Below are 16,539 nucleotides of genomic sequence, written 5' to 3' on the forward strand. Positions count from 1 at the left end.
ACACCCCAAGGAGACTTCCCTATGTTTCCAGTGTACGTTGGTGATAACCAAGTTCTGAGCAGATATGAAAGATATTTATTTCACTAATTGGCTGGCCCTTTGTCCTCTGGTCTGTATAATTAAATGCACGTCCACTTTGGTTTAGAAAGACTTGCCAATGTACCATGCTGTACAATTCCTGAAAGATTTTTATTGTGTCGCAGTGATCTTTAAAATAGACATTGTCACAATGGGTATTCATATAAAGGTAAGTTACATTAAGCCAGAAATGACTACATGAAATTGTTTTGAAAGTCCAGTTTAAGCCCAGAATTGTGAATATCGACCACAGTTTTGCCAAAAACATAAATATGTGCATGGCAGGGATTCTATATTTCCCAACATGCATAGAATGTCTAAAAAATAGATATATTTAGTCATCATAAAATCGAAAATCCACAAGTCACGTAAAAATTAAATATCAATTTTTTTAAATTTATTGGGGTGACAATTGTTAGTAAAATTACATAATTTCAGGTGTACAATTCTGTATTACATCATCTATAAATCCCACTGTGTGTTCACCACCCAGAGTCAGTTCTCCTTCCATCACCATATATTTGATCCCCTTACCTTCATCTCCCACCCCCCAACCCCCTCACCCTCTAATAACCACTAAACTATTGTTTGTGTCTATGAGTTTTTATTTCTCATTTGTTTGTCTTGCTCTTTTGTTGTTTTTGGTTTATATTCCACATATCAGTGAAATCAAAGGGTTCTCTGCTTTTTCTGTCTGACTTATTTCGCTTAGCATTATACTCTCAAGATCCATCCATGTTGTCACAAATGTTCCTATATCATCTTTTCTTACCGCAGAATAGTATTCCATTGTTTATATATACCACAACTTCTTTATCCATTCATCTATCGAAGGACATTTTGGTTGTTTCCATGTCTTGGCCACTGTAAACAAAGCTGCAATGAACACTGGAGCACACGTGTCTTTATGTATAAATGTTTTCAAATTTTTTGGGTAGATACCCAGGAGAGGGATTGCTGGGTCATTTAAATAACAGCGTAGCATATGTGAAAAATAATATAAAAAGAGAAAATTGTATTGGAACTTCCCCCCAAATATTACTATTTTAACATTTAAATCTTAAAATATTATCATGTAATGATGTACTCAGTAGTTACCTAGGTCAGTGAATTACATAAATATATGTGCATATGAAACACACATATGCAGTCTTTTATATAATTACAATAGAAATTCTTTCATTCAAGCAATCTCAGTGATAACTAGCTCTTTTTAAAACAAGTCACTGGCCTGTTACTGACATTTCGGCCCAGAAATAGTTCTTCGTCTTTTTTTTTCTTCCTACTGCATTACTAAGAATCAGCAGTCAGTTTCCGTAAATGACGATAGTGTCCCGCCAAAGGTCAGCTCATATCAGCATGACAGCTCTTTGTAAACAGTTCAAGATAATGGGCTTCCATTGCAAATTGCCTAACTCTTGTTTTCGGACTCCTTCACGCTTACCCATATTTCCACAATGGATGAGAGTTGCAGGCTTGAAAAGACTGGACAAGATGACAGCGACACATAAACTCATGGGTGATTTTCTGCTGTTGGCCAATCCATAGCAAACAGGGACAGACACACTATCTCCTCACCTCTACTCTTTCTCCATAGTCTCGGCCTGTTGTTAAGAGTGCATTTACTTTATCCATTAAAGAACACTTTGCTTTCCTTTTACTGAGCCATAAGAATAAAGGTGAAATACTGCCATTTGTGACAACTTGGAAGGAACTTGAGATCATCAGGCTAAGAGAAGTAAGTCAGACAAAAAAAGTTGAGAACCATATGACTTCACTTATATGTGGGATATAAAACTATAATTTTATATACATAATGTGATGGCTCGGTGTGAGGGCGGAGGGATAGTGGATGGGGGGAGGGGGTTCACAGTGTGAGGGATATAAATGATGAACGTCTAAGTATTACCTTGTCTTGTACACCTGAAACTAATAAATTAAAATAAAATAAAATAATAATAAAAAATAAAGAACAGAAGAAAAAACATCTATGGATGATATTCTATAGAATCGTACACTTAAAACCTGTGTAATTTTACTACCCAATGTCATCCCCCCAAATATAATAACATTTTCTTAAAAAGAATAAAAAAGGGTACATTTACTGTTTTGTCAAGTCGAAAACAAAAATTTGTGATATTTCTGTGTAGATGTTGAGTCCTTCTTATGTACTCACTTTTGTACTTCTATTTCTCTAATGCTGGGGTTGGAATATAAATAACAAAATTGCTGCTGAATTCATTGCGTGTTATTAAGTGTCAGCCATTTCCCTGAGATTTAGTACATTTACTTCTCATAATAATCAAGAGAAGAAGTTAATACCACATTTAATTTTCAGTTGAGGAGCAGGAAGTCTAAAAAGCTTAAGTAATTTACCTAAGTTAGCATTAATCAAGATATAAGTTCATTGTTTGATTATTAACCGATGGTTGTTACTATTACTAGTAGTACTATTAGAAAGTTGAAGTCAAAATCATTCACGTTAGATTTTAGAAACTTTTTTTTCTGTACACTAGAGGGTCATATTCAAATCTGCATCTCTAACATACAGCCCAAAGCTTGGCACATACTTGTATTTACATTTATCATCAATAAATGTATTTGTATAAATACATATGACTTTTCTGATCTCAGGTTACCCATTTTCCATTATGAAATATTTAAGTAAAATTTTGCAGCACCTATTGGTTTTATATCAATTTTTTTTTATTTGAAATTTATAGGCATTTTTACAATAGAGAAATTATAAGAAAATTATAGTTATTTGAAACTTTCCATTGCAAACTCAATCACTGCAAATGAATCTGAGTAACTTTCATGACTATTAACTAAATAAAAAGTTAAATAGAACATGGAGTGATATTGATTTATTTTTTTCTATCTTAAATTGCAGCAAATTATTTAATTTCAAATGTTTAGAGAGGGGGTTCAGGATAATAAACAAAAAAAATTGTTACAATTAGATATCCACTGAAATTAAGCATTTTAAGGAAGTTTTTGAAAAAAATATTACTGCCTTGTCACAAAACTATATTGAATTGGATATTTAAGGATAACAAGAGTGTTTACTAATATCCACCAGCTATAAGTGTATTTAAATTCTACATTATTAAATTGTTTTGCTACTTTGAAGTCAGGATATATTTTAGATAGTTTAATTTGGCCTTTGACTGAAAAATGCCATCTGTTTCACAACAAGACAGAATAGGATACTTTGATTATGAATGTGCTGTATTTGAGCACATTCCTGGATTGAGTTTATCAGAAAATCTGTGCCTATCATTAAAATCCCTTCTGGGTACAGACACAAAATAATAATTAACCAAAATTCATCAATTATCATCAGGAAGAGGAGGCAGTTTTCATTTAATACTGGCTCCCAGGACATCTGTGAATGAAGTAAGATAACGATCTATATTAAAATGGATTGTAACCACTGAATAGCTTCAAATCCTTATATAGCATGGTGCACCATTCACAGTTCTAGGAAAAACAGCTAACACACAAGTGAAATATTAATGTTTATGTATGATGGAAATCAAGGGTACTTCAATGCTGAAACCATCTTAGCCCCAAGAATTATATAAGAAAATAGCAATAAACTATCTGTGTGTTCACCTACCCTGAAGGTATGCTTTTTACTTCAACATTATACTATATCTGGCTAATGTAGAAAAAAAATTTGCAGTTTAAAAGGTTAAAAATAATTGCAAAAACTGCAATTACTTTTGCACCGACCTAATAGTATGTTTTCTTGAGGAAAAAAATTGTACAGTGCAAGATCCCAATAATTAAATGGCTCCGTGAACTGTGCTTCGGCTTTCAGAGGAATAGTGATGAAAACTCATGTGCCCAGTTTGTAAGTTTTAATTTTAATGCTCATTTCAGCATTTGTGGAATCCAACATCTGGAACGAATCGGAAAGAAGCTGAATCTGTTCGACTCTCTTTATTTCTGCATCGTGACATTTTCCACCGTGGGCTTCGGTGATGTCACTCCTGAAACCTGGTCCTCCAAGCTTTTTGTCGTCATTATGATCTGTGTTGCGCTCGTGGTCTTACCCATACAGGTAAACATAACCAGGTTTTTATAGAAATGCGTGAGGTCTTAGAAAATCAACTCCTCCATGTTTAACAGAAATGCAGGGTGGTTTATTGATCTACTATATTAACACAGGCTATTATTATTTGTAGCCAATTAAGTAAAATTGTCTCAGAAATGCCTTTTTACATATTAGAAACTGAGGGGTCTTCTTCCCCCCTTCACTCAGTGGATGGCTCACATCTTATTTCAGTTCTTCAAGGTGTATCTTTTAAATGTAGGGTATTTAACCATAACAATGACAGGATGATAGGATAATACAGTTTTTAATTATAGAACAATAGATCAAGGAAATAAACTTGTGAAGGGTTGATTTCTCTTGATTCTTGAAATAATCTAAAAGCCAAGCATCGTAATGCATAAAAATTGATTAACAGTTACGCAGCATTTTGGGGAATGGATACGTGGTTGTAGAGACAGAAATATACAATGATACTAATAAGCCCGTAAGATAAATACAGGCAATCTCCAATTCTTTCTAACAATGAGCTTTGGGTGTTCATGGGTGGGCAGGATATGGCATATACGAATCAAACTTATATATTCTATTACACACTTTGGCCACAGTGTTTCTAAATATACTTTACGTAGGTATAAGAATGGTCTTCCCAACCTGTCCAATCACACACATCTTCCTGCCCGACACCTCATCCCTCTACCCTCCACTTTCCTAACACACTAACTACGATACAACTAGAATATGGCTTTGTGTGTTGTGGTCGGGGTGTCTTATTGCATGTGATACAGAATGAACTTGACAAAAGAACGTGGGAGAAACGCCAATGAGTCTTTTCACTTGCACTCAGCACATGACATATATGGCTGCATGCTCCACGATATTGAGACCTAAAGCAGATGCACAAACCTCTTTAGTGCCCTGTTATGATCTAATAGGAAAATATACTAATGTGTTTCCTTAGAGACCTGAAGTGTCTGGGAGGCATTAGCGACCGCTGCAGCAATCATATGAAAAGTCTACTGCTGAAGGGAACACTGGTAATTTGGATCTCAATGAGGTCCATCTAAGAAACTGAGTTTACCTAATAAACACCAGATGGATTGCATTGATTTTTATTTTCATGTCCAGTATTTTTCATTCATATGTGAAAAATGCATTACAGTTTGAACAGATGGCCTATCTGTGGATGGAGAGACAAAAATCAGGTGGAAATTATAGTCGACACAGAGCTCAAACTGAAAAGCATGTTGTTCTGTGTGTCAGCTCCTTGAAGATTGACTTACTTATGGACTTTTTAAATGAATTCTATGCTCACCCACGACTGCAGGTACACTTATTATATTATGCATTATACTGGATCCTACCTACTAACATACTATCAAAGTCAATTAACTGAGGATACATCCTACCTTCTGCAGGATTTTTACTTATACGCTCAAATTTAGAAAGTGTAAATGAAGCACTACAAATATAACCAGGAACATAGAAAAAGTGCTGAAGGAATACACAGTATTTTAAGTTTCCTTCTGTATCTACACTTAAAAGACAGATGGAATTATGTCAAGTTACCAAGAAAGGTTTTCTTTGAATTAAAATTATTGCTTTTTTCTCCCTGGGGTAATGCATAAACGATATTTTTATGAAACAGTGAATTTGAACATGAGCTATAATAAAACAATGACATAATCATGTCAATATCATGGCTCACTTGACTCCTTGAATTTTATCAAGTGTTGCTGATAGAAATGTCCACGTCTGAAAGTTCTATTTTCTCTTCTGTTTCCTGGAGTGTCACTAGGTGCTATTTATGGTAGCTGTTAAGTGACCAAAAACTGGACAATAACAAGCTGAATTAAGAACATGAATTCACAAAAACGGCTTCATCTGTCTATGCAGATAAAGTGCTCAGACACTTCTAATATTTGCCGTGGTACTGGGACAGTGTGGAATTAAGTACTCTCTGCTGCTGAATGCACTTGGCTTAGTCCAAATAACAGAGAGCCGCTTGAATTTCTTGTTTGTCCCCAATAAATTTGTATCAAGAGGTTGGACACTCCTGAAGTCAAGACAGTACTAAGTATATCTGATTATATCTCCATTGAACAATGATATTTTTTTGCATGAGTACTTCGGGGAACTTTTAAAATACTAGTTTTCTATGTTAAAAACCTAACTTATAAGTGATGCTCACATTATACAATACATTCTTTTGTTTTCATGTAAATTAATTTGTAGTTTTTAAAGAAACTCCGTTTTTATTTATTTTTTTATTATTCATATTAAATAATTTCAGGTTTGCTCACTATAAAGAAAATTTATTTGGGAGAAAAGTTTGTTCCCTCCTAATTTATTGTTATTATGCTAATATCAACATGGAGAAATCTTAAAACTCTAAAAATTCCCACCAGATATATTTTAGGGCGATAAATGATAAACATTTACTAGAGAATTTTAATCCAAATAAATCAGTTGCTTTCATCCACTTCATTTTTTTTCTCCAAATTACTCTTATTTTGAAATACTGAGTGTCCCCGAAAATAAGTCTGGGTCTTATATTGTCTTGCTCCAAAAGATGCATTAGGACTTATGTTCAGGGGATGTCATCCTGAAAAATCTGCCAGGGCTTATTTTCCAGTTAGGTCTTATTTTGGGGGAAACACGATATGTCTATCTGAAACTCTTTAATTTACTTTGTCAGTATTACCAATATTTTTTTATGAGTCCTTATCCATTCAGGTTATCATCAGAAAAATTTCAATATATTAGTTCATAGTATTACCAAGTGATATAAAACACCATCACTGTTTTTATTCTAAAAGCAATGATTTGAAACACAAATTGATACTTAAGCCCTTCTGCCTGCCATGCAATGTATATTTCAGAATAAGCCTAAAGCTGAAAACTTTATAGACTGGAAATGTGTGCTGAGTATAAGCACTGATCACTTTCTCTTCATGGCACAAATATAATTGAAAAAAGGTCAAAATGAATGTGTTGATTTGTGAGATTTTTATGTTTCAGTTATGTTTATGATAGTGTTGTGTTATATATTTTTGCCCAGGTTTTAAATGCAAACTGTTATTTATTATTGTTGGCAAGAGTTCATGTCTATTTTATCATATTTCAAAACGGCTTTAGATATTCCATTCACCTATGTGGTGTATAACAGAGCTTACTGTTTCTACCCCATCACCCTCCTTGTTTTAAATAGGATTATTACGTGGTCATTCTGTGTCCTACTGAAATGGACGTGCAAGTTCGAAGGGTCCTACAGATTCCAATGTGGTCACAACGTGTCATCTACCTGCAAGGTTCAGCCCTTAAGGATCAAGACCTGCTGAGAGCAAAGTAGGTCCCCTATCGCTTTCCGTCTTGCAGTGCTGAAGGGCATTTCTCACCTCCACATGTTAGCCGTGGTCGGTGTTACAAGATATGCGGGCCTACTTTTGAATAGAGTTTTGCCTCTGTCCCGGTGTTGGGCAAACTGATTAAAACCATGGATTTGGTAAAATCCATGCATTTGCTTCTCTTTCCCAGTGCAGAGATGGAAAGCAGACCATGTCCACGCTGCACAATGAGAGGTGTGGCATATAACCAACTCAAGCTGTCAGAGACGAGCTGTCACAGACGAGATTCACCCGTCCAGTAGTCGTCAAATCTCTCAATACTGGCTTTCTTCCACAGATAAAATTCTTGGGCTAAACATGTAAAATGCCAAAGAACTTGGAGTCAGGGTTTAAATTTTAAAGAATCTGTGTTATATGCTGGGCCGAGTTGGACAGGGAAGAAGGCGGATAGGGAAACATGGCTCATTTGCACTATGGTGTTGGGGGGAGTTCTATGGAGAAGCTGGACCTCCAGGAAGATGAACGAGGGGGTCCTAGAGCAAATTAAGCCTGAACATCACTGGAGGCAAAATGACAAAACTGAAGCTGTCCTACTTCGGGCACATCTTAAGGCAGGGTTCTTGGAAAAGACAAGAGTGCTGGGGAAAAAACAAAGACGGCAGGAAAAGAGAGATCAAATAGGAGATGGATGGACTCCATAAAAGAGGACACAGGCTGATATCCAGGAGCTGAGCAGGGCTGTGAGGACAGGACATGTGGATGTCATTCATTCATAGGGTCACTGGAGTCCCAGCTGATCAATGGCATGTCTCTCTCTCACATACACACACGATAGATAACACTTGCATTGCTTGGGGGTTGGAGGAATCAGAAAAGTGACGGATCTTACTCAGTTGCTCTTCCTGTTGCACGGTGCCAGCCAACCCGGTTTAAGGGTGACATGGTCTTAAAACATTTGTCACACGTCATGGGGGTTATTCCACATGAGGAGAGTGAGAGTGTGACTGTATAGACCACGGACACCTGGGAGTCAGGGCATCTGCAAAATAGCATCTGTAGTTTCAGAAGCCAAAAGAGACTCTTAGCAGAGGTGATTTTGCTCAATGGTTTCTGTTGTTTTCAAAGTTTTAAATATACCTTCATATTTATCCTTGACTTGTAAGGATGTATGTATAACAAAACCGACAAGAGTTAAGTTTCTACGGCATCTCATCAACATTGGAACAAAATGACTGTGAATGAAACGATGTTATTCAAGGCCTGCTGTATATGAAAAAATACATCATCATTAAACAGAATACATTTGACTTTTTTTTAACTTGCCATTATAAACTATTGAGGTGTGGAGCCGATTCAACAATTGTTTTGTTCACAAATACAGCCGTGATATCGTAGAAATCCACCTTTCACTTAAGCGTGAGGACACTCTAAGTTTACATGTAGTTTGTGTGCACTGAACTACACACTGAAATTCTATTTTTCCGACGATGCGTTAAGTCTGAAATTGTTCTGTTTCTCTGTCTGCACTTAGAATGGACGACGCTGAGGCCTGTTTTATCCTGAGCAGTCGTTGTGAAGTGGACAGGACATCCTCTGTAAGTTTCTAAAATCTTTTTCAGTCATGTTTTTCTTTTCCCCTTGGAAGATTTTTTTTAAATTGATTATTTTTAATCTGCCAACACTAAATATTGGGGGGTCTTAAAATTTTTCTGAAGAGAAGCAAATATCTCTAAATGATATATTTGTCATGATATAAGACTAGTTGGATCACTGACAATGTCAACACAAGTGTTTTTGTAGCCGTTTCTACTAATCCTTGGGTTTCCTGCTGATTAAAATAAGTCCCATGCAGACCAACTAGACCATTTCCTTGACTCAAAAACAGGCAGATGGATCAAGCCGTCTGCCTTAGAACCAGTTGGAGACTTTCTGAAAAAACAGGCATTCATGAAAAGTCTATTCAGGATACATGGGGTGGGGAAGGGAAATCTGTGTGTTTTAAAAAGGTCCCCACCTGATTTTGAAGCACATCCCAATTTGGTAACCTTTGGTGTATGTGATCTCTATGATGTATTATTGTTAGGCTTACAGGTCTATAACTGTATGCTTAAATTAAATGGTAATTTACCAAATTATAACTTCTATTTTATAAAAACATGTTAATTTTATAATTTTAAAGAAGGGCATTATTTTTTTATGTCGAGTAGGTACTGTTAACTCCTGTGTTTCTTAGCCAATGAGTCCATCTCTAGCCATGTCTGGGGTGCAGACAATTAAGAACCTTGGTGGCTTCTGCAGTGACTGGGGAAGAGACAAAATATGCATAGGTCTTCCAGGAACGTGGTTTACTCTTTCTGGAACATCTAATAGGCATCCCTGGGACATTAATTTAGGACTGGCTGTAAGTCTTAGGTTGTCTTCACTCTAATTTACCTGAACTTCTCATTCATAACTTATGCTTCTATCATGAAACTTATGTCACTGTCAACCTTGAACCCCTCAACTGGTCACTTTGTTTTAAAGATATTTGCAGTCCTTCAGTGTCTATAAGGCTTTGAATTACAAAGTAAGCAGTAAGAAATAAACATGTAACATCTTTCAGAGTACCCTTTACAATGCGAATGTGGGAGCTTTCAGGTAATACATGTATTCCTGGCACTCTACTAAATTGACAGGAAATAAATAAAAAGATTTCACTCATGAGGACAAAGGAGGTTGTAGATGAGAACACTAATATGAGTTGAAAAGCTAGAAAGCAGATGGATGAGTGGTAACTGACTTAACAGACAGAAGGAAATGAAAATTTAAGTTGATAGGAAACAAATCAGAAAAGACTGCTTTTTGCAATCGAACCTCAAAAGTCTCAGGAAATAAAGGCACCAGATGTCTCTGCAAGTAGGGTTATATGTAGGACTAAACATATGGATAGGGATTAAAAGTCTGTAAGAGAAGCAAGTAGAATCTTTAAACCCCTACGCAAATCCATTGCCGGTCACTTTCTCCACCCCATGAAAAGAGGTTTAGTGTTTGGAGAATTTGATCCAGGAATACCCTTCATTCTGAACCACTAGGTACAGTTGAGCATCTGGGGAAAATCAATAGAATTTAAGAGCAACTTGCCTCACTGAACGTGAGATGCTTCTCCCAAATGACTCAAACCCTAGCAGCCTGGTCCACATCTCCACGGGTACAAAAATGGAGGGATTTTTCTCTAGGGAAACAGTCTATCACAACACACACACACACACACACACACGCACATTCACACTCACACTCACACACACATTGAGAGATGAATGGATGGATGGATGGATGGAGAGATAAATAGATAGATAATTTCTGGAATTTCCAAGTATAATATCAAAGACTGATCACCCAGCAGGAAAGTCTATGTGAAAAAAAGGTCTCCACATTCACTTCAGGTCTCAAATACCTTTTGAGTGCTTCATTCCTATATATGTTTGGACCACAGGGATCACTAGACATTTAAGGAAATTCCTAACAGAAAAAGGCATGAATAAATGAAGCAACAAATAAAAAGCAGACAGAAAAGATGAAATCAGAGGAAATATAAACAAAACCATACAATTCTAGCAATTGTCAGAGTTCAGGGTGTCTTGAACAGAGGAACAAGGAGAAGGACCTGGGTCCTGGTAATTTAATGGAGTGTTAGGTCTTGACAGATGGAAGGGATAAAGAAGAAAAACCAATGGTGTGAGTGGCACTAAGTGTACAGCATACCAGCTCCTTTGGCCAAGACTGTAGTGTCTCAACTGTTTTATTTTTGGGTGTACAAGGTCTCACAGAAGTGTCTACAGTCCTTGGAGAAACAAGGGACTTGATTACAAAATAGACTCTTCCTAGTGGGCTCATATCTGGACACAAGCAGGCTACCATTCATCTTTTTTTTTAAGCCATCTTTACATATGTGGGCACAATGATCCAATTAAAGATTTATTTAGCAAAGCAAAATATAGAACCCAGGAAAAGGTTGCACTATGGGAAGTAGCTATCTATGTTAGTATAAAGGCTACCATATTGCTCACGTTAGCTACTCTGTGTCAGAAAGGGCCTAGCACAGTTGTTGCTGCAGTTTGCTTCAACAGTTCCCAAAATCCACTCTCCCCTCCAGTGTTTGGCTTAAATCCTATCAGGGTGTTAAATCCAAAATGATACTAAATTAATGGGACTCCGCTCTTTGATTCTTCAAAGGTTCATAATCCATCACTTTTTACTTTACAAAAACACCTAGACCATCGTGTTTTGTTTGCATCTTTTCGTAATGACTATATAATGTATGAGGGCTTGGTCCAGACCAACTATTTCAGTTGCCTCTTTCCAAGTAAGTTGTTACTTTTGGGAGGTGGTTGGACGAAGAGCAAAAGTAATTCCTCCTTTATGATTATCCAGTCCTGCTACCATCTAATCATTTCACGTGCACCAAACCTTTCTTGTATCTTCATTTGGGGGAAAACAGATTCTGCAGAAGTTTACTCTTAGAAGATCAAGTCTGTATTACTGTTATTTTCACTTGCTTTCAGGAGTAAAATAAGTGGGTGTCTCGGGAGGGCCCACGGGTCTCAGAATCATGTGTTCTTACCCGTGGCTAAGAACTGGCTGGTCTCCCTAATTTTAATCAAGCTTATTCACATAGACAATTGAATCACATGGAAAATTACAGAGGATTCTTGGGAAATTCCTTTTCCATCCTACACGGTAATAGCAGTGAGTCATTCCCAGGCTACAATACTATTCAACATGGATTTAAAAATAGTGTTAAAACTACTATCACCTAGTGAGAATCAACATGTAGATGCGTCCCTTACTGACACCATTAAGGAGCAAAGTAAAAAGTGACCAAAAACAAAAGCTCAGTTACAAACACTTCAAATTTTGGGGCCATGTGCACACTGTCCCCTGAAGACCCTGTGATCACGCTGTCTAGATTTGCTTTTTCATTTCTTCTGCTGTTTCCTGCCACCCAAAGTTTCAAAATCAACTGTACCTTATAGGAATCTGTTACCATTCATAGCATCTTTTTTATAGCTTTTTTATACACACTTGGTATGTACATGTACCATTCTATCATATGTCGACTTATTATTGACATTTTCATATAAAGTGTACATGTCTTAATTCATTTAGCTTCAAATTTACATGAGGCTGATTGACTTAATTCTTTGGGTCCTCCTTAGAGCTGAACATAGTATTTTACACACACAAAAGTGTCCTAGGTATAACATGATCACCATTATTAACCATTCATTTACTCCATAAATATTTAGGGAGCATTCTGTATGGTCCAAGCACTGATGTACCAGCTGCAGGCCCATTTATGAATCAGCAGCACAAAAGTCTCTGTTCACAAGGAGCTGACCTCCTAGAAGTTTCAATCGATGGTGCACCAATTATTAGGTTGGTGCAAAGGTACTTGTGGTTTTTGAAGTTAACCTTTTAAACCGCAAGTACTTTTGCAACAACCTAATACATACGGAAAGGAATGGAATGTTACACAGTGATGAGTGTTGGGGAGAGAACAATGGGAGAGAAGGGTACGAAATGTTAGGGAAGGCTGACCTTGCAGATTGAATTATTAGTTTAAAAATTTGAAAGGTTTACTTAAAATATAATGAGAACGCTTGTAATTATTAAGGTAGAGAATACATTAAATACCGTGTACTTATGTCATTAGAATACTTTTATGGTGCCCATTACTTCACACTTCTAGTATTATCCATATCCTTCAAATATTACTCATTTCCCCCTTCTTTCTGTCTTATTGGAAAAAAAAAACACAACACTTAGTATTTCAATTCAGACAACCTCCTGATACCCCCTCATTCCCATTTACATTCCATCCATAAGGCGGAAGCTCTTCTTTCCAGGAACACCAATTCCCCTAGCAGAGATCCTTTTTTGTTATTTTACTTGTTTGCCCGATTTTGTTCAGTTATCAATGGGGCTTTTGTCTCCTTCATGTTTTTCCTTTCTCCACCAGGTCAAGTCCAATGTAGCTTTGGATTAGCCACGTGTGGCTTTGAACACTTGACATGTGGCTAATGTGAACTGAATTCTTAACTTAAAATTTTTTATTTAATTTAAACAGCCACAGGTGGCTAGTAGCTACTCTATGGACAGCACCACTTCAGAACATCCTTTTGCTTCTTTTTTTCAAATAATGCGTTAGCTACGTGGGTGGCATATTTCTCTAGCAATTTGCTTAGATTTATTCATTCAATTAGAGCATAGTATATGGTGTGACCCTTACCAAAATTTCACATTAATCATTATTTTTTTCATGCCCTTTCTTAGTCTTAGCATATTCTTTTTTAACTTTTTTGCTTTTTAAAAAATATATTTCAGAGTTATTAATCGCTTCCAACACACACACACACACACACACACACATACACACACACACAGAGTCAAAATCCTTTTACTTCTACAGTTATATAAAGAAAGTGAAATACTGGGCTTTCTACATGTGTGGTCACTGTGGTCAGTCCTCTTTTACCAATCTTTCTAAATATGTTAAAATTATTATAATCCTGTATTATTTTCCATGGAAACCATTATTACAAACCATCATTTGTGTTGCATTTCTAAAGGCTCTGACCTTCCAGTATTTTCTGCGAAAATTATTTTTAAGAGACTCCCCTCTTAATCTCTGCTAATTTTCTAAGTGCTGGTATTAGCCCTGATTAAATATGTATTATTACTGTCTTTTATAGAAATAATAAGTATCTCTAAAAATAAGTCTACACAATAACCTATTTTGTGAGTTTAATTTTAAACTATGTATGGGACAATTTAACACACTCATTGACGAGTTTTACTTTTCATACATTCACGTATTACTTAACGATGGGGACGCATTCTGAGAAATGCACAGTTAGGAGATGCCGTTGTAGTGTGAGCATTACAGAGGCACTTCCACAAACCTAGATGGCCCAGCCCTCTGCACACCCAGGCCAAATGGTATAGCCCAGAGCTCCTGGGCTGCAAACCTGCACAGCAGTTACTGTACTGAATACCGTAGGCAACTGTAACACAATAGTATTTGTTATCCAAATATACCTAAACATAGAAAAGGTACTATAAAAATACAGTATAAAAGATAGGAAATGAAACACCTGTATATGGCTCTTAGGATGAATGGAGCCCGCAGGACTGACGAGTGAGTCGACGAGTGAGTGGAGAGTGGATGTGAAGGCCTGGGACATCAGTGTCCACCACTGGACACTTTATAAATAATGTACATGCAGGTATACCAAATTTATTGCAAATATTTTTCTGTTTTCAATAATAAATTAAACCTTAGCTTACTCTTTTTTTTTTACTTTATAAATGTTTTGTTTAAAAAAGTGTTAACTCTTTTATAAGAACACTTAGTTGAAAATCAGACAAATTGTACAGCTGTACAAAAATATTTTCTTTGTGTCCCTATTCTATAAGCTTTTTCCTGTTTTAATTTTTTTTGTTGCTGTGGTTAAAAACTGAGACACAAGCACACACATTCATCTAGGCCTCTACAGGGCCAGGGTCATAATATCACTGTCTCTACTTCTTGTCCAATGGGAAGGTCTTTGGGGCAGTAACAGGCATGGAGCTGTCATCTCCTGTGATGACACTGCCTTCTTCTGGAAGATCCCCCAAAGGACCTGACTGGGTCTCTTTCTGAGGATATGGCACTCTTTTCAGAAATACTTATCCACGGTGGTTTGCTTGGTTTGTGTTTTTCATCATAGATTTGCTTGTAAGCAGATAGTGCACCATGTTGGGTCCATATTTTCCAATATTTTAAGGAGCATGTTGAGGTCTGAGAAAGCTTCTGCTAAACTCTTCACTGTGGATTTTCTTGGGGTGGTTCTTCTTCTTCTCCTGCAGTTCCCATTTCTCTTGCCTCTCCTTCAGCTGTGTGTTCCTGTTCCACTTCTATCAACTCATTAGTCGTCTCCTCAGGAACCACCCCTAGAAGCTGCCCAATGTCATCCTCATCCACAGTCAGGTTCAAGTTGTCTGCCGTCTCAACCACCGCCCTCCTGATTTTTGCAACCTTTGCACAATGGCACTATGGTGGCTGCAATGCCACTGGGTGACAGAGAGTTTTCAGCTGCACTATAATCTCTTGGGCCCACCGTCACACGTGTGGTCTGCTATTGACTGAAATGTCATTATATGGCATGTGACTGTAGGGCACATTTCCCCAACTTATTTCATGATGTTTTGACTTTTCTCATTGCAGGACCACCAAACAATTCTGAGAGCATGGGCTGTAAAAGATTTTGCTCCAAAATGCCCTTTGTATGTCCAGATATTAAAGCCTGAAAATAAATTCCATATCAAATTTGCTGGTAAGTTCGGTCTTGAATGAGACTGAGTTTCAATTTTCTTCAACTCCCATTGTGACTGGAATAGTTCTGTCTCTGAGGTTAGCGGCAACTTATATTCCTGTTCCTATAGGACAGGACAATTTCCTTTGTATGGTCTACTTATCATGAGGATTTCTTCATTTTACAATGTGACAAGTTAATGTTTTGGGGTTCATCTTTACTTTTTTATATAACTGGGTGATTTTAGCAACTGAAGTTACTGGATACCTTATGAAGTCTAAATAGATTAGTGGTGATAGTTGTATGCATAATACACACAGGTTTCAAATGTTATATCTATTAATTTATACCACTGTTTACATATAGATTGATAATACTTTGTTATAGATTATTTCATACACATATAAATTTAGCATACAGTAGAGTCATATACTAAAGTATATTCAAGTATATTTAAATAGATTTAATTTGGGAGTAGGTTTTGAAAACCATTCTAGAGAAAGATACCTATAGGGTTATTTTATGAGGCACTGCTTTAAAATAATTATTCACATCAGATTATACTGTAAACTGTTAGAAACTTGAACAATAAAATGGTACTTTATTTTTTAATTGAATGCTCCTGTAAGAACTAATTTTGATCCAGGCAGTGATTTATATACATTTTTTCCTCAAATATAACAACCTTTGTTTTATATTATATTTCATCTGAATAGTCTAA

General features: G+C 36.4%; 1 protein-coding gene across 9 annotated transcripts in view; it reads left to right on the forward strand.

Moving 5' to 3' along the window:
- Positions 1–16,539, forward strand: part of KCNT2 (potassium sodium-activated channel subfamily T member 2) — a 230,867-nt gene that overhangs the window by 107,693 nt on the left and 106,635 nt on the right. For all 9 annotated transcript variants that reach the window (XR_013992629.1, XR_013992630.1, XR_013992631.1 and 6 more), the window contains 5 exons: positions 3,967–4,147; positions 5,301–5,465; positions 7,350–7,486; positions 9,017–9,080; positions 15,731–15,839. Coding sequence is in view for 6 of the 9 variants with exons in the window: in XM_081038922.1 (XP_080895048.1) it covers positions 3,967–4,147; positions 5,301–5,465; positions 7,350–7,486; positions 9,017–9,080; positions 15,731–15,839 (656 nt within the window). In the remaining 3 variants the exon portion in view is untranslated. The remainder of the gene's footprint in view (positions 1–3,966; positions 4,148–5,300; positions 5,466–7,349; positions 7,487–9,016; positions 9,081–15,730; positions 15,840–16,539) is intronic.

The sequence above is a fragment of the Rhinolophus hipposideros genome (genome assembly GCF_964194185.1).
Source record: "Rhinolophus hipposideros genome assembly, chromosome: 26".
NCBI classification, from domain to species: Eukaryota; Metazoa; Chordata; class Mammalia; order Chiroptera; family Rhinolophidae; genus Rhinolophus; species Rhinolophus hipposideros.